Genomic DNA, 19,988 nt, shown 5'->3' with positions numbered 1-19,988 from the left:
TGCTTGAAAAACAAGTTTTAATGACTCCAACCTAAGTGTATGTAAACTTCCGACATCAACTGTATATCTAAAAATCTAGTTTTGGTTGATTCGTAATTATGTTATGACTGACATTATGCCATTTCAGATTGTATAATCCAATAATCAACAGAGATTTGAAGCCTAAATAAATAATATTTTGTATCATTTTGGGCCAGTAGTTCTATTGAATTAGGTTACATTTTATATGTATATATAAAATTGGTTGCAGCAGAGCACAGATCAAACCTAGTGTTTTGTATGCCTGGAGGGTGAAGCCCTATAGCCCAGGGTTTCCCAAACTCGGTCCTGGGGCACCCCCTGGGTGCACGTTTTGTTTTTTGCTCTAGCACTACACAGCTGATTCAAATAACCAACTCATCATACATTATTTTAATCAGCTGTGTAGTGCTAGGACAAAAAAGCAAAATGTGCACCCCAGGACTGAGTTTGGGAAACCCTGCTATAGCCTACTGCTCGGATTAAATCCAGATTATGGCACTATGCTGTATAGGCCTATACAAAGAGCTCTCCCGAGGGTGAGAATTGGAAAACACTGGTGAGACTGGTATCACTGCTCCACCGAGATTGACATATTCACACTCATAAGGGGCTATATACCGTAATTATGGCTAGATTACCTATAGAAAGGCAATGGGGATACAGCAGTTGGCAATAAAGAGGTGTCCCATCATGCAGTCTAGCTCTAATCCTCAAATCATCAGCATCATTTTCTTCTATTCACTGCGAGGAGGAGGGACATCGCACATGCGCAGAATATCCTTTATCCACACGCGGCTCAATCACGACGTTTATCCACGGGACCACTATGAATCACACGAGCAGTCTTGTAGGAAAGGCGTGCAGATGCAGTCAGAGACACTGTAAATGCTGGCTGTTTGCTCTATTTCGTGTAGGATCATAGCTGTCCTCCTCTAGCTCAAAATGGGTTAGAGGGAGGATGCCTGCCTGGATTATCCACTTTCAACACTTTGCGAGGATGTGGAATTGGAATATCTGTTTTTGCAGAGGCATCTTGACAAAGACGGAGAGAGATAATAGAGATAGTATTTGAAATATATCTCCACTGTTCTTCTTCGTTTTCTTTCCTTGTTTATTTTTTTGAGAAATGATTGCAGAATTCGTGTGCAGCGCCGTGGCTTTGGTCCTCTATGTCAACACTCTGGGCGCCGATTTCTGCTACGATGACAGGTACATGAATGAATGACATTGCTGTGCTGCCCGTAGGCCTACTGTCAAAGAACACCGTGGTTTTTAATAGCGGCAGAGAATTGCTTGGCATAGTAAAATATGTCTGAACATCTCTAGACAACATTTTGCGGTAGCGTACGGAATGGCGGGCAGAGGGAGGGTGACTTCTGTCAGTTCTCTCTGTTGGCTGCACGGTCTCGGTAAACAGCAGGCACTCGCTTGCCAGTACAGTGTCACTGCATAAAGTTTGAGTCCTGAGAGGATCCAATGATACATAGTTGCAGGCGAGATGAACCCGAACGCTACAAAAATGATTAGGGGAGTAATTTGATACATTGTAACTCCATAATGCCATGCTATTTTGCATGAGGCAGCACCATGTACATAGCACCGCATTAAAAGCATTTTCATGGCCAAGTCTCGTCTTAAACAGCGATACTATGTATGACACAGTCATATTTGTTAGGGGCTGTACCGTCCACATAAACGGGTGAATAATCTTTTCTGAATATCATCATTCTAACAGACAATAGTGAATGATGATCCCAAACGAATGAAATAAAACAACTCTGTTTGAAATAGGCGATAGGACTGAAATCAAATAAGACCAGTGCGCTTCATTAGGCAGGCTAAAACATATTGATACGTTTTAATGTGGTTCATTCTCCATTAAAAAAAGGAACGGTCTAAAAAGTGGAAAGGCGTTCAGTGCAGTCTGCCGCCGGCTGTTGTACCTCCAGATAAATAATATTTCTCCCGGGCCGGATAATTTATTGTGCCAAACAGATTTAAGTACCTGTAAGGGCTGAAGATCTTAACACAACACCTTCCCAGTTTTATTTGACCAACGGCTGCTATACTTTTGGACAGTTAAACATAATGGCCTCAGTATAATAGCTTGGTTGATTGATTTAACGAGTGATAGTGTAGTGCAAATCACACTATATTACATTTCAATATTTTATAACTGGTTTGATACGTGCAGAATTGGAGGGTGGTCTCAGGGCAATTTGTATTATTCAGTACGTAAATCTGTGACACTCCATTTAGAATGATATGTTACATTCGGTTACATTATGAAGGGAATAGAGGTTGTAAAATATCATGCGATTTAGAGGACATACACTGAGTGCACAAAACATTAAGAACACCTGCTCTTTCCATGAGATACTGTAGACTGACCAGGTAAATCCAGGTGAAGCTATGGTCCCTTATTGATGTCACTTGTTCAATGACTTCAATCAGCGTAGATGAAGGGGAGGAGACGGTTTAAAGAAGGATTTTTAATAGGGATGCACCGATATTACTTTTTTGGCCGATACTGATATCCAATATTTTCCTTGACAACAAAAAAACTGATACTGATAACCGATATTTAACATTTTAGCAGCCTTTTAAGCATTCTAGTACAGTTCACTAGTTGAAAGTGTCATATGTTCATTTGTTCAGTTCGGAACAGATTGTTTAGTAACTTGTAAATGAGAAAAATGACACCTCGGTGAATGTATTTTATTCCACAACAGATATTCATGACACAAATATTTTATCTGCCCCGCATTACAAAGATGGTTAAGTTGTTGGTGGCTCTTCTTACTATCCAATCTTGACTGTATGAAGAAACTTAAAAATGATTTGAAAGAAATATAGGTTGAAACTAAAATTCAGTTTATCATTTTAGCTATAACTGCTTGAAAAAAGTACTGTCTCTAGGCTGTCATAAACCGCTATAAATGGCACAACTTCAACTTTTCAAATGTGCTCAACTGACTTCACTAGTGAAATGAGAGCAAATTTACAACACATCATCTCATCTTTCATTTATGAAATTTAAAAAATCAACAAAAAAACACAACTGCTTTGTTTTAAATGAAATGAAAGTCTTGACCTATACCAGCCATGAATGAACAACAGAAAAGCCATTGGGCTTAGTACATTTTTCCCCAGTGACTCTAGATGGCTGTGTTACAATATGACTGCCCATTTACAATTTTAACATTTGGGGGAGGTTTTTCTTTACGAAGAGGACCTGCTCGGCTTTGTCACGAGAGTCTGTTTCTTTTTTTCGTCTCCAATGTGTGAAGCTGCTCTGAAAAGCCGCTCACTGTCCACACTACTACGGGGAGCACCAAGATACTTGCACGCAGCTTTAGCTAAGGAAGGGAAACGGTGCTTGTTACTTCTCCAGTATCCAAGTTCATCTTCATTCCTAGGAATAGTAGGTTCTGTCAGGTATGCAAGTATCTGCAAATAATGGGAAGGGGGGGTTAGTACATTTAATGCAACATATTGCATTCCAAAGGATCATTAGGCATAGATCAACAATGGCAAATGTTGGCCGATGTAGTAACAGAAAATGAAAATACAACGCGTCTCTCTCTCTCTCTCTCTCTCTCTCTCTCACAGAGATACATACACACACTGACCAAAAAGTTATTTTGTTGGCGTTTATGTATGTCCCCATTACCAGTAAAACATAATCAAAACCTATATCTTTCATTTACTTGCTGTGCTGTTTCCTTGTTCATTTGTTCAGTCCTTTCATTCTCAACCAGGATTTCATCGTACATGTCAAGCAGTGAAATTTCAGCTCTGTCTGTCCGTGGCCTCTTCTGTCGTGGGTCCCCTTCCTCGTTGCGCACTGTCACTGTGTCCGTTTCCATATTGTCCACCTGTGTTTGTAACATTTCACATAAACCCTGTTTTTGTCTGCATCGAAGTAGCGGTCCTTGTACCTAGCATCGAGCATGGTGGCAACACAGTAAAGAGGCTCAGAGAGAATGCCACCGAATCGCTTGTTCACAGCGTCTAGTAGAGTACTTATGCAAGTTTTAACCCCACGGTCTGTGTTGGCAGTTTTGTTGAACAGTCATTTCAATGCCGTGACAGAGGGTATCACGTCTGCTGTAGACGCAGTTGAAGGGCTTATTTCTCCAGTCAGTTGTTCGAATGGAGCTAGGAGTGTGTTCATGTTTTCAATGAGCGTCCACTGGTTTGTACTGATTGTTGCAGGTAACTCATAGTCAGCTGCGTACACGCCAAGCACGCATTTTTGTTCCAGCAGGCTCTCCATCATGTAAAAAGTACTGTTCCATCTGGTGGAAACGTCTTGCTTAAGCCTTTTAATTTTCACTCCAAGCTGCTCCTGTATTGCTTGCAGGCGGCTGTATGCTAGCTGTGAGTGTTTAAAATGACCCACTATCTTCCTACCTGTTGCCACTGTGTCAGATATGCTGCATTGGGCCAAAACACCTTCGTTCACAGCCAGTTGCAGCATGTGTGCCATGCATAGCAAACTGGCGACTCCGCATTCTTCCAAAGCCTTTGTCATGTTACGTGCATTATCACGTAGCACAGAGTGTACTTTGTTCTTGGAGATTTTCCAAGTTTCAAACATGTTCTCAAATGCCATTTAAGTGGCAGCAGCGCTATGAGAACCAGCACATTCTTGAGCATGCAATATGGCTTTCCTCAGTACGAAATCCTTGTTAACCCACTGTGCTGTCAGACTCAGCATGCTCATGAGGCTGACATCACTGGTCCTAATGTCAGTTTGTGAAGCGAATAGCAGTGCATTAAATGTACTGCAACATAGCAAGTAGCTTGTGGATGTGCGATTCAACAATACTGTGTAACTCCGGTAGGGCAACATCTGAAAAATAGCGCCTACTTGGTAGTGTGTACCGGGGCTCGAGGAGAGCCAACATCATCCACAACAGAGAACGGTTGATTGTCAAGGGCAATGAATTCCATTATCTTGGCGTTAATGGATTTTGGCTTTGAGTAGTCTCGCTGACATTTTCTTACTTTTTCAAATGACTGCTGGACTTGAACTTGTTTAGTTGTTGGAAGTGTGCGTTGGAAGTTTTCTGCTTTTGTTCTAAGTAGTCACTGAACGTCTGGGGGTGATGCACTTTCAGATGAGTAATTAGGTCTGTGGTATTGAAAGATTTCACTTTCTCCCCTCCTCGGGAAATAATAGCAGCACAAAAGTTGCATATGGCCTTTTTGTTATCTTCCTTTGAAACTTCAAAATAGATCCACATCGCAGACATTGTGGGCTTAGGAATGCTGTGTTGCACGTGCGATGCTGTATTTTTCGTGGCGTCGTTATGTCACCTATCTACGTTATATAGGTACGCACATCGGCTTTGTACATTGGCGTTAAACTAGACATCGGGCCGATGTCGATGTTGGCATTTTTGGCTAATATCGGCCTATTCCGATATTCTCACCGAAATATCGTGCATCCCTAATTTTTAAGCCTTGAGACAATTGAGACATGGATTGTGTATATGTGCCATTTAGAGGGTCAATGGACAAGACAAAAGATTTAAGTGCCCTTGAATGGGGTATGGTAGTAGGTGCCAGGTGCACCGGTTTGTGTCAAGAATTGCAACGCTACTGGGTTTTTCACGCTCAACAGTTTCCTTTGTGTTTCAAAAATGGTCCACCGGCCAAAGGATATCCAGCCAACTTGACACAACTGTGGGAAGCGTTGGCGTCAACTTGGGCCAGCATCCCTGTGGAACGCTTTCGACACCTTGTAGAGTCCATTCCCCAACGAATTGAGGTTGTTCTGAAGGCAAAAGGGAGGGGTGAAACTCTATATTAGGAAGGTGTTCCTAATGTTTTCTATATTCAGTGTATAGTGTCATATGTCAATCTCTGTTGTCTATACCTTTTAGCTACATGTAGGCCAAGTTGTGCACTTAACAACCCATGTTGTTAAATAGCAAGGAAAATAGCAAGGAATCAAATACAGATATTTAATTACAATGTTTAGTAAATCCTCCTCTTGAAATTCAGAAAGCAAATTTGTACACTAGCTGAGAAACCTCAAGTCAAGTGCCTTGACTTAACCCAGCTAATGAGTTTAAATCCAGTGTGGCACTGTGTCGAGCATAGCCAGGAGCACCGAGGGTGGCTGAGAACACTACCTGAGGATTTCTCATCGATCTGGTCCTGGAGTCTTGCTGCTCAGGAATACGTAATTATACTGCTCTCGTTACATTTAGTTGTGTTCTTGAGAAAATAAATCCTACGTGAAATTGAGTGCTCTGCTTGCTTTAATTAATGTAGGGTTTGCTGAGTCTCATCTCTATAGGACAACCCTGTTCAAAGATCACTGGTTTTACGGGTTGATTTAAGTCACCTTCCACTTACCAGTTGTTGTACATTGTAACTCATCATGGTCAAAGTTAAGAACACCTTAACTACATGTTTTGTGTGATGTGTTTGCTAGCCTAGCACCAAACAACCCTTTTATATGACGGAATTTAGGGGCCTCAAGGCTTTCCACTGTCAATGCTCTCAGCACCACCACCACCTCCCTGCACAAACAACCTAGCCTTGAAGAGGCGTCCATTATGTGGTGCCAGAATCACCCTGGAAGTTGGTTCTCCATCTGGCCATGGTCATCATTATCACACAGAGCCTTGACAGCTGGACTAGAACATAGTGAGTCATATGTATAGTTCATATCTCAGCCTATTACTATAATCCTGTATGACCCTGCAGAAAAGGTCTGTACTCTGCAGTGTTGTGTATTCATGGATGCCATGAATACACCTTTATTTAACTAGGCAAGCCAGTTAAGAACAAATTCTTATTTACAATGATGGCCTAACCCGGCCAATCCCAGACTTCGCTGGGCCAATTGTGCACCGCCCTATGGGACTCCCAACCACAGCCAGATGTGATACAGCCAGGATTCGAACCAGGGACTGTAGTGACACCTCTTGCACTGAGATGCAGCGCTTAAGACCGCTGCGCCACTTGGGAGCCAAAACATACAGCTAAATGTTTTTTATATATATTTTTTTTTGTTTGTGTATAAAGTATTTGCCAACATAACAAAAAAATATATATAATTTCAATGGCGTTGTTATCATTGCAATAGTAACACATTATATCCTTCATGTCAGAAACATGGGTCGTGTTCAAAAAGTTAAATAAGTATTCTGCAAGGTTTTTCCAAAAATCGACCACATTCATAGAACAAGAACAAGAGTCAGATTTTCACCTTTTTTTCTCTGCAGAAAACGCAGATATCATCAATATCAACCAATGCCTAAAACAATTACATGGATATATCTTATGTAGAATCTTAATATACAAAATATTTGTAAGGCATCAACCAAGCTTTTTTTCCAGACAATGTCAGGAAGCATTTTCCAGAAAATGTTTCCTCTAGGTTTCTTCAGCTCATTCTCCAGGAACGTTATATTTTACTTGTTCTCGCTCACAACTGTGAGAAGCTGACGGACAGTTTCTGAGTATTTATCAATCTTCTTTGATGTTTCTTTGTTAGCTCACTCTATGGTGGAGACTTTGGAGAACGTGGTGTCTTGTTTAGTAGTCAGGGTCTGGATTACAGAGAGAAGTTCCGACATGGAAATGTCCTCTTTCACTTTTTTTCTCTGGTGGAATTTTAATTGGGGTCTGAGGTAAAGAGGTTGCAAGGATCTCATCCTGGTCCATCTTGTTCTTTCTCTTGCTTGAGCTCATGGCATCTTGTGTATCCATGCTGCTCTGGCTCTCGTCGTAGCTAGCTAGCATGCCCGTCATCTTCTGTGAGGCTTGGATATTCCGTCTTTTGTAGTCTTTCTGTCATGTACTTCCCATTGAAATTGACAAAAATTAACTCTAAACTTGCCAAATGTTGCCAAAACAACTTATAGTTAGTTTCTTGCTACAATGATATCCCATATTAGACTGTTAACCACCTAACCCTCAAAGTTGCTTGGACAAGCGAGAAAACACTCCCTTTCACAGCGACGCCATCTTGGCCCTATATTTAGCTAGATGTAGTAAGCTAATGTTAACTAGCTGGCACATCATTGCCCATGAAAGGAAGTTAGGCTAGTGAGCAAGCATTTAAGCCAGGTATCCTAGGATAACAAAAACTAAAAGTGTGTACTGTATGTCAAGAGTGATAGACCGTTTCGGGCAACATGAAAGAGAGGAGAATGCATTGGCGTTTCTCTACAGGTAGGGTGAGTCAACATGTTTTTCTACTTGCACGCACACACACCCACACAAATCAGTACCATGGACAGCCACATCATATTTATCTCACGTTAATTGAACAAAATTGTTTTGGTATCTTTTAGTTGTCACTGAATTAGACTAAGCAGAGGTGAGGTGATGAAGTTGAAATGGTGCTGGAATAGTGGAGGCAGCTCCTGTTTTCATTCCGACTTGCGGTAACTCTCCGTGGTTCTAAATCAATAGTTGTTTAGTGGTGTGAAAATGTTGGAACATTAACTTGCTTGACCATGCTGTAGGTCATGTAACTGTCTGTTACATGCAATATGCTTCGTGGACTTGTCCGGTTTTGTGATGGAACAAATGTGTGGTTGAATTTATTCTGCCACTGTGTCTTCTTATTGTCTCAGCCTTTCGGCCTATGTATCACATCCGCAAGGCATATGAACTAACACAATTATTACAACACGTAGGTTGTAATATGGATTTTCTTTTTCCTGGCTTCTCCAGTGATTTTACCTACGCACCTCTACTGGCACTCTGCAGGTTGTGTCAACCTGGTTAAGGCATTAGCTGCAGCGTCAGCGTTACTGTTGGTGATTGGATTTAAGTTGCAAAAACATCCGTGATTTTGTTTCGAATGGTTCTGAACTGAATCAATGGTTGATGTGGAGGATAGGAGAAGGAAAATAAAGCTGTTCTCCTGGGTCACCCTTGAGAATTGATCAAGCTGAATGTCTTTGTAGAAAGACAGCCACAGAGCTGAATCTTTTCAGAAAGCCTAGACCTACACTCTGTTTTCTAAAATAATGTTCACAATTTCGTGATGAAATGAGTGCTTTGATCTCAAAGTATCCTTCATGGTACATAAGAGTTACGGTAGCACTATACTGGATGGTTTGTTTATCTCTTGTCATGGTTGGACTATTCATTTCCCTGCTCTACTTCATCAATGCTGCACTGCACTCGACTCTGATTGTGATATTGTTAGAATGGGGATATGAAAGTGTGAAAGACAGCGTTATTGAGGACAGAGCCTCCCTGAACATTGCTGTGACCTGACAGCGGCTTGGTCAGGGAGGGGATGCAGTCAAAGCATGTAGCACTGCAGTCTGATGATGTGGGGTGGCACTTGGTGGCCAGAGCGCTAAATGTTTCAGGTCAATGACACACTAGATTAGTCACTCTAAAGTTCACCAGTTGGGGGGAGACAGTGGAATGCCAAAATTACTAAATCAAATCAAAGTTTATTTGTCACGTGCGCCGAATACAACAGGTATTACAGTGAAATGCTTACTTACAGGCCCTAACCACCAGTGCAATTTTTAAGTAAAAAATAGGTATTAGGTGAACAATAGATAAGTAAGGAAATAAAAAACAACAGCAAAAAGACAGTGAATAATAACAGTAGTGAGGCTATATACAGGCACCGGTTAGTCGAGTTAATTGAGGTAGTATGTAGGTATGGTTAAAGTGACTATGCATATATGATAAACGGAGAGTAGCAGTAGCGTAAAAGAGGGGTTGGCGGGCGGTGGGTGGCGGGACACAATGCAGATAGTCCAGGTAGCCAATTTGCGGGGGCACTGGTTAGTCAGGCCAATTGAGGTAGTATGTACATTAATGTATAGTTAAAGTGACTATGCATATATGGTAAACAGAGAGTAGCAGCAGTGTAAAGAGGGGTTGGGGGGATGCAAATAGTCCAGGTAGCCATTTGATTACCTGTTCAGGAGTCTTATGGCTTGGGGGTAAAAACTGTTGAGAAGCCTTTTTGTCCTAGACTTGGCACTCCGGTACCGCTTGCCATGCGGTAGTAGAGAGAACAGTCTATGACTGGGGTGGCTGGAGTCTTTGACAATTCTTAGGGCCTTCCTCTGACACCACCTGGTATAGAGGTCCTGGATGGCAGGAAGCTTGGCCCCGGTGATGTACTGGGCCGTACGCACTACCCTCTGTAGGGCCTTGCGGTCGGAGGCTGAGCAGTTGCCGTACCAGGCAGTGATGCAGCCAGTCAGGATGCTCTCGATGTTGCAGCTGTAGAACCTTTTGAGGATCTGAGGACCCATGCCAAATATTTTTAGTTTCCTTAGGGGAAATAGGCTTTGTCGTGGCCTCTTTATGACTGTCTTGGCGTGTTTCAACCATGATAGATTGTTGGTGACGTGGACACCAAGGAACTTGAAGCTCTCAACCTGCTCCACTACAGCCCCGTCGATGAGAATGAGGGCGTGCTCTGTCCTCCTTTTCCTGTAGTCCACTATCATCTCCTAGACTCAGCATTTGGGAATTGACCTGTTTGCGTCTGACTCAGATTGTACATTTTGTCTGTATGATGAAATGGGGATATGTGGAAAATAGTGAGAATAATATTTTCACCGATATAAAGCACTGCTTAGAGGTAGGATGAATATTTTATTTCCAACATGAGTTATTACTTAGTGTTTGGAATGGATTATGGCCCTTAGTTCTTTCCTGCCTGTCTGCCAGTAATCTGTTGTTCATAAATAGCCTTGACATTATGTATTTTCTCACGGATCACATTAAGGAGTGGCAGAGTGGCTCAAACTATAATGAATCACTTGGTTTGATGACACATGCCTCTAAGTAGCTTTCTGTTCACTAACACCCTCAGCCCCGTATAATGTGCCCAGAGTGCTGTGTGTGTCTGTGTGTGCGTGCGAAATCGTCATCACTGACAAAACATCCCACGTACCTACCAGGATAAAGGAAATGCAGACAATAAATATGTAGTCCTTCACACGTCTTAGGCACTGCTTCTTTATTCTTTCCTGCCTGTGCTGAGGGCCTGAACGTATCTGGCTTGTCTGTCTGTGTGAGGCTGACTGCCCTGTAAATAGCCCTGGCTGGCCTGGTCCTGGTTGGGTTTCGGTGGTACTGCTGTCTGAGCTGGCTTTGCTCCGCTTTGCTCCGGCTCTGGCTGTAATGTCCACCCAGTGGAATAGGATGGGCCAGCCGACTCCAGTCCGGGCCCAGCACTGTGGTAATGTAGCGAGCCCAAGGGCGTCAACCCAACAGTCTGAGCATCTCTCCCACAGTCTCTCCCAGTGCCCTGTAATTAGTGGAAGCCTCCAGAGTGGCATGGAGGCACGGACGGCAGACTCTCAACAGGCGTGCAAAGCCTCCCGCTCTAATCTTCCATCGGCTGCAGCCAGATGGTCATGTTTTTGCGAAGCATTGAGGGTTTTTCTCGCCTGTGCTCTTGGGTTTGAGGTGGAGTCAAGAGCAACATGTTCAGTGCAGCCAGGATGGAGACGTCAGTGTTTTTCAGACTGAATGATGAAGCAATCTAGGAGGTCTGTGTGAGAGGGGTCCTTTGCTATTGTTCACACATTGACGTTTGTTCTTTTTTGTTGTTGATGTGCCTTGGGATTGATTTGAACGTCATTGAGACTGAAGAGTTTTGATGGGTTCTCTTATTTCAATGGTTTACCATACAATACATACAATCCTTCCACGCTTTTCTGGCCTGTCACTGAAACAGCCTAAATCAGGGATGCATTTTCAAGTGAAGCAATCATTTCCACTTATTGAGTCATGCAGTTATTGTTCTCTCTTTGCGAATGCTTGGAAGTTGGCTTCTATTGTGATCAGACAGACAATTTCTCATCTACCTATAGCCCAACAAGATCAGCACATTTCTAGCCACAGATATATGGCTTGACTTCCTTTCATAACTATATTTTCCAGCAGATAAAGAGCTCAAATTGTAAATGTTATTTTCACAAATGTGACATAGACATAGCTTTCAGTATTTGTTGCTAAAAATACTGTTAATGAGAGGTGTCAGTACGTTGTGCATTGCTTCGGTTTCGCATAAACCCACAGAATTACTTGAATGGGAAACCATTGGGAAACCATTGACCTGATAGGATGCACATTTTTCCATCGAAATTTCCATCGAAATTAACAATCGTATCGTATCAAATTTGGACAAATGTGCTCAATATTCCAAGTTTTAACAATAGATGGTGTTGTCGATGCAGGGCACAGCACATAATCAGGAAGTGAGTAGGAAGTGAGGGACGGATTGGGGCTACATGTTACGCAGCAGCAACAACTCTGGGGGATATTTTACTCCCCTTTCCTTCTGGGTCACTGCCTCACTCAGTGACTGTCAACACTATTGCTATTTAACCCCATCTGCGGCGCGGTGTGTGATGGCAGCTCCCACTGGGTGATCTGTGTGTCGGCTGGTGTGACCCTGCCGTGCTGAGGTGAACTTTCTCAGTCATTATCCCGCTGAGCTCTCACTGTCTGAGCACTGCTTCAGGTGATCAAACCTGGATTTGGGATTTTTTTTAAATCATGGGAATTTGTGGAGAGTAATAACCTATCCAAAAGGTTATCTACTGTGGGGTAACATACTATGTATTTTTTAACATCACTTCAAAGTGATAAATCCGCTGTAATACATCACTATAGGTTGATTCAAAACGGTAGTGTAAAATGTGAAGCGCAAGTCAATTAACTTTTGATTTACATTCCTTATCGATAGCATTTAACATGATGAACGTGTTGCGGAGATGCCACCAGATAGCCATAACCGCCGTTGTCCAGATGGTGTCTAGACTTAATACAGGGGACTTAAGATAGGGGACATCCATCCATCGGGTTTTACCCTCTCTCCATGGGAGAAATTGGATAGGCCTGGCCCATCCTGCTGCTGTAGTAGGGGAGTAAATTGCCTCTGTGATTGCCTGGGCAGATGATTGTCATGTGTGAGGTGCAGTTGGAATAGGGTGATTGTGGGTTGGCCTGATCAGTCACTGCCCACCGGTTCATGAAAGACCCTGTGCACAGACAGACAGCCTCACAGTCAGTCCTCCCAAATGAAGCAGCCCTGGATGCTTTAATCGTCCCACTGGAACCCACAGAGATGAGGAACGGGTCATAAGTAGTTGTCGGCTTTGTGGTGGACAGCATTAAAGATGAACTTGAACCACGCTACACAAGACTTTAATCAGCGCCCTCTTTGCCTTTTCACAATCTCTTTGTTGACTATTTAATTAAAAGCCAACAGATTATCTCTCCAAATGTATCATGTGGTGCGCCTACCACCCCTCTTGACACACACACACACATACACACACACACACACACACACACACACACACACACACGTTTATACACACCCACACGGAAACTAATCATAATCACCTTAGACGTACATATAACGTCAGATTGAATTATCCAGCATTAAAATCCTTCACATTGGCAGCAGTGCATTGTGAAACATTTTACAGCGCAACAAAATAATGCGACGTACTGTAAGTACTTAAGCTGCCAGAAGAAGACTTGAAGCTTGTCTGGGCAAAAATCATGTTTTTTGGAAAAAGCTGCTTGGTCAAAGACTAAAACCCTTGCAGCAACGCGATACTGCGCTCTCCACAATGGCTGAAGGGAGGCCCCCCTCTGTAAAGGTTTGGTGTAGTGTTTCCTCCCATCATTAGACATGGGTTTTAAATCATTTGATTTCATGTGGGTGAGTCGGTAATGGGTCTAGACAAGGCCTTGGATTCAGAGGGCCAATGTTGGCTGATGGATCTAATGCCGTTTCCAGGCCCGGGTTGCTGAGCTCTCTTCATATTAATGGGATTAACAAGGGTTTTGGATGAGAGGGCGACTGTAAGCAGAGAACCCAATCCATTAGAAACAAGAACTCCCTTGTTGCCAGTATCAAACAAGGATGCTATAGTTCATCGGTGGCCTTGTTTTCCCGTAATATGGGACATTGGCGCGTTGTGATAAGACTATTGACAGCCTGGCCCGGGCCTTTGTGCATTGTGCATGGACTGTGTGCATTGTGAAGGGACTCTCACTATTCTCCCTGGACCCATCGAAGGTCCTTATTTGTCACAGATGGGCGAATTAAGACCCTGCTTGTGTCGGATGTTGTTTTGGGCAGATAATGAAATAAGACCTCACTGTTGTGGCACCTTTGTGGGCCAACTTGTCAGAACCAATCAGGTCCGCTCTTTGTGGGTGTACGTGCCTGGGTTAATGTAGCCTACTCAATGGGAGGGAGAACTCCGTTGTTTTGTTGTGTCCACTCAGCAGTGGGTGGCATGGCTGTGGGATGGAAGGATGTCGGAAGAGCTGGGAAAGAACAAACTAAAGTGACCTGTGATAAAAGTGTAGTATTGTATCCAGTGCTGTAAAATACAAGTGTTGGATTTCTTTGAGGTTCTATTATTATTGTGGTCAAAGGGGTTTCAAATATGATTACAGCATCCTGTTTTTGGAGAGTGAGTCAGATGTAGGACACGAGGACCTGCGGGTAGATCCATTTAGCTACTGTACTGTTGGCGAACAGGCAATCCTCTCAGGTCGACCCCCAGAGAGACGTGACAGGCCTACTGCTACTGTCCTCACTGCTGAGGTCATTTTGATGCCACAGATGGGTTTGTTACAGCAGAAAGAGAAAAAGATTAGGCCATGGTGTGTTGGAAGTCAAAAAGTATTTTGATGGTGATTTGTGGGTAGGCTGTGTGGGAGGTGCCTGCACTGAGGACCAGCATACTAGTCCCAGTGATGGCCCTGCCCAGTACAGTACTTTATGTCTTCCAGGTCTGTGTGATGGAGAACCCATCTCAGGTTGTCACGGACTGTCTCTAATTGCTACTGTAAAAGCATGAGTCCTCCCAGCATACCTTTGAATTCACCTCACTCTGCGTCGTCAGACAACCTTTGGGACATCGGCACATATTAACCTCCAGATGGTACTGTCTTTACTGTATACCGTTTCTCTTAAGTGGGACCCCCAGCATTTCATCAAATTGCTACATTGAGAGAGGGGAAGAGTTGAATCCACTCCAGCACTGTAATCTAAGCTTTCTGAGCTTTTCACCAAGTGGTTGTGTGGGATATGAAAGAATGAAACCAGAGCTGTTGCAATGTTAAGTCATCGTTAGTGGAGCTGGGGCTAACTTCATCCTAGCTTTTTTTCCCTGAGCTCAGTCTAACCCAGGCTGGCTGTTATTTTAATGTCTGCTGAGCAGTGAGGGTTTTGTCAACCCTATTTCTGTTTTGGCCATAACTGTTTTTTTTGTGTGTTGGACAGTTGCATTCAAATGACATTATTTGCACAACAAGTAACCACTATGGTAATAAAGTTTAATGTGTAATAGATTTTATTCTAATTCCAGAGGAAGACAAGCCAACTCTCTCCCTCTCTCTCTCTCTCTCTCGCTCTCTCTCTCTCTCTCTCTCCTATCTCTCTCGCTCACCATCAAACTTATTTATTTTTAAACAGCAAATTCTTCATGAAGACTGCACCAGTGAATCAGCGATAGACAGTGTCAGTCCACCCACTGTTTGAAACGTGAACACATTTGATTCCCATCGTTTATTTTGGCTGTGTATTGACCCTCAGGATCGCAAACCATATTATTGACATACTGTATATGTTGACATACTGTATATGTTTTTTTCCCCCTCTAGTGATCCAGCCAAGTGAGGTCTTCCTCTCCGGCGTGAGGAGGATACACATGGCGAGTGACAGAGGTTTATTTTAGGTCGGTGAGGAAGTTTGGGGTTCTGAGAGAGTGTGTGCAAATGATTTTCTTTTACTTCTTGGCCTCTGAGGTTTGAGAAGCTGTAGTGGTGTGCTGTCAGCTCGTCTTCCTAAATGTGCTCTCAAGAAAAATAAAGAAGTATTTAATCTGGAGGAGAGAACGAGAACATGAACTGATCTCTGATCTGTTGGCTCATGCTGCTGAGAAGACCTTGGGCTATCTGTTCTCAGTCTGTACAGAAGAGCACGTGTCCTGACCATGAACTCCTGCAGCCTAAGGACTAGACTTAAAGGACTTTTACCTGAGGAGCTGTTAGAGATGTCATCACCACATCAGAGGCTTTGAAAGGGTATTCTTTAGGCATCGGCACCACCTCCATATTTAGCTTAGTCAATTCAGCCACACTAAAATCATCAGCCTGTCTAATAAGGAGCAGTTTAAGTCAATCCATCCTAGTATTGATTGGTGTTTTAAGCTCTGATTTGCTTCAGGGTGAGTGACTGCTGATAAAGCCTGGCGTCTTCTTGCAGCCATTCACATCTGAGTGGGAACTCTTTGCAACAAATTGTCACTCATCAGGGCTTATTTGGACCCACATTACAGGATTGGTAATGTGGTGCGCTTATCACTCTCTCTGATTGATGTGTCTGCGTCCTGAATGGCAGCTAGCTAGCACAGCCTGTTAATCCTCAGGTTGGTGTATTGTGTGCTCACTGGACCCAGGCTGTTTATTTGAACAGAATAGATTGACAACATTATCTGTGATCTCCTTCAGGAACGCTCCTCAGCTATTGTCATTTGCCATAGAGGCATTAAAGATTGACATGATGGGGGTTGATTTCTGTTGATGAATACAAGTGTGGGTCGTAGGTCGGCACTGAGTCACAGATGTCTGGTCTTCATTGGAATTCTTTTTTCTATTTTCATTCAACCCCAGTTTGACAATAAAGGGTTTTAGTGTCTCTTGCCTGCAATGTCACAGCGGTATGCTTTTATGCGTTATATATACACCCTGGGCCTGGATTCCGTCTCAAAATGGCTTGTGCACTTAGCCTGCATATTGATGAATGGTGCCGCAAAGCCCATTTTTTTTGGGCTAGCACAAGGAAATGAAAATGCACTAAAATGACTCTTTCATATCTTCATAACGTGTGATCCATAGCATGTGGGGCCTGCTGACACGCAGAGATTTGAGGTGTGTCTGGAGACGTGGGGTATCTCACCCGCCGGGTGCTGTATTGGGAAGGGCGTCTGGGAGTGAAACCTTGGGAGTGATTGATACTGGGTGTCATGAGAAACAGATGTGTTTGTGTGCTCCATGAGCCTTTAATTGTGTGGTAATTACTCGACATGAACAAAGATGGGGGTCTCTGGTAATCAGAAGCCTTGGGAAAGAATACTGCCAGGTTATATTTCCATTTCTCAGGATGCAGTGTGGTAACACATGGCAGCTGTGTCTGATCGACGAGTCTTGCGGTGAGAAGAGTTGTAAGATGTCTGTTGGACAAGGGCAACCCAAAGAAGTCATTTCAAAAAGACAATCCGGTGACCTTATGTGTTTCAAGTTTTAGTTGTTTCATTTGGATGTCCTGCTGCCCGAAGTGACCGCAAGCTGTGCTCCCAGAGCGCTTGTTCTTGTCAAACGCGAGCAGAAACTGAACACTAGGAGACATCTCGTCTGAAAGTGCCTAAACTACACGTTAGACATTTTCCCTCCAAAATCAAACAGAAGAATCCATGGTTGTTGTGCATTTTTGTTACTCTGCACAACATTTGGGATTTATGAAAATCTTGAAAGTTTCAAAGTTTATTCGCCATGTGCACAGGATAGAACAGGTGTAAAACAGTACAGAGAAATTCTTACCTTGAGCTCTTTCCCAACAATGCAGTAATAATAACAGATAATAATACAAATTAGAATAAAACAGAAATACGATGTGAGTTAAAGAAACACAAGACTGCGTTCGGAAAGTATTCAGACCCCTTGATGTTTTCGGCATTTTGTTAGATTACAGCCTTATTCTAAAATGGATTAAATCATTTTCCCCCCTCATCAAACTACACACAATACCCCATAAAGACAAAGCAAAAAACGGGTTTTTAGATTTTTTGCACATTTATAATTTAAAAAAAACTGAAATATCACATTTAAATAAGTATTCAGACCCTTTACTCAGTACTTTGTTGAAGCACCTTCGGCAGAGATTACAGAGGAGGAGTTTCTCCCATTCTTCTCTGCAGATCCTCTCAAGCTCTGTCAGGTTGGATGGGAAGCGTCGCTGCACAGCTATTTTCAGATCTCTCCAGAGATGTTCGATCAGGGCAAATAGTTCAATCTTGGTTTCATCAGACCAGAGAATCTTGTTCCTCCATGGTATGAGAGTCTTTAGGTGCCTTTTGGTAAACTCCAAGCATGCTGTCATGTGCCTTTTACTGAGGAGTGGATTCCATCTGGCCACTCTACCATGAAGGCTGGATTGGTGGAGTGCTGCAGAGATGGTTGTCCTTCTGAAAGGTTCTGTCATCTACACAGAGGAACTCTTGAGCTCTGTCTGAGTGACCATCAGGTTCTTTGTCACCTCCCTGACAAAGGCCCTTCTCCCCTAAATTGCTTAGTTTGGCTGGGTGGCCAGCTCTAGGAAAAGTCTTTGTGGTTCCAAACTTCTTCCATTTCAGATTGTTGGAGGCCACTGTGTTCTTGTGGACCTGCAATGCTGCAGAAATGTTTTGGTACCCTTCCCAAGATCTGTGCCTCGACACAATCCTGTCTCGGAGCTCTACGGACAATTCCTTCTACCTCATGGTTTGGTTTTTGCTCTGACATGCACTGTCAACTGTGGGACCTTATATAGACAGGTATGTGCCTATCCAAATCATGTCCAATTAATTACATTTACCACAGGTGGACTCCAATCAAGTTGTAGAAACATCTCAAGGATGATCAATGGAGAATATGAGTTCAATTTCGAGTCTCATAGCAAAGGGTCTAAATACTTATGTAAATAAGGTATTTCTGTGTTTTATTTTTTAGAAATGTTCAAAAATGCCTAAAAACCTGTTTTCGCTTTGTCATTATGGTGTATTGTGTGTAGATTGCCAAGTTTTTTACATAAAAAAAAAGTAATCCATTTTAGAATAAGGTTGTAACTTAACAAAATGTTGAAAAAGTCAAGGGGTCTGATTACTTTCCGAAGGCACTGTATATACATGTCAGTGCCTGTACCTTAATCAATGTACAGGGGTACTGGAGTGGTTGAGGTGGGTTTATACATTAAAAGTGGAAAGTGACATACAGTACTAGCAGGAATATATAAATACTTATGGTGATATACTAATGGTAATACATTATACTGTACACCTAAACAGGAGTGATAGCCTTCATGTATGTCCTGGATGACTGGGAGCTCGCCCCCAATGATGCACTGGGCCATCTGCACCAACCTCTGTAGGGCCTTCCAGTCGTGTTTGGTAAAGTTGCCATACCAGACGGTGACACAACCAGTCAGGATGCTCTCAATGGTGCAGCTGTACTAGTTCCTGAGGATCTGAGAGGCCATGCCAAATCGTTTCACCCTCCTGTGGGAGAATAGGTGTTGCCGTGCCTTCTTCACAGCTGTTTGGGTGTGAGAAGAGCATCTTAAGTCCTCAGTCCTCTACAAAAGCTGGCCTATATTTTAGCCCACCACTTTGTGTCATGCTTTTCATACAAATGGGACATCTTCAGATTAATTGCGGTACACTTATGTCACCTATTGTCAGGCTCAAAATATTTCCTGGTATTTGACCAGGAATCCTGCAGCAACTGATGGGCAGCCTGGCCTGTCTTTGGGAGCCTGTGTTTGAGTGCAATACAAGCTTGTAGTGTATTTGAGTATTAAAAAGGCTTCAACATTTTTGTAATTTCCGACTTGATTTGCCCTAACAAAAAATGTATCAATCATTACAAAAATGTCCATTAATTTAAATTTCCTGTAGCTACAATTAAGATCCTACATCTGTATGCAGAATCTGTCCTAATGTGAAACACGAGGCTCAATAACGCTTCATTTGATCCAGTATTCTATAGCAGGAAAGAAATCTGAAACGTTGCTGGATCGAATCCCCGAGCTGACAATGTACAAATCTGTCCTTCTGCCCCTGAACAAGGCCATTAACCCACTGTTCCCTGGTAGGGCGTCATTGTAAATAAGAATTTGATGTCCCATTTCCTCGCCTAGTTAAATAAAGGTTACC

At 42.9% G+C, this 19,988-nt stretch overlaps 1 protein-coding gene across 1 annotated transcript in view; it reads left to right on the top strand.

The window, feature by feature from the left end:
* Window positions 1–807: 807 nt before the first annotated feature.
* tmtc2b (transmembrane O-mannosyltransferase targeting cadherins 2b) overlaps window positions 808–19,988 on the top strand; it is a 176,023-nt gene continuing 156,842 nt past the window's right edge. The window contains exon 1 of the mRNA XM_014147934.2: window positions 808–1,230. Coding sequence (XP_014003409.1) covers window positions 1,148–1,230 — 83 coding nt within the window. The 5' untranslated portion in view covers window positions 808–1,147. The remainder of the gene's footprint in view (window positions 1,231–19,988) is intronic.

The sequence above is a fragment of the Salmo salar genome, chromosome ssa16, assembly GCF_905237065.1.
Source record: "Salmo salar chromosome ssa16, Ssal_v3.1, whole genome shotgun sequence".
NCBI lineage: Eukaryota > Metazoa > Chordata > Actinopteri > Salmoniformes > Salmonidae > Salmo > Salmo salar.
The sequence above is the reverse complement of the archived record's forward strand: the minus strand, read 5'-3'. Positions and strand labels throughout refer to the sequence as shown.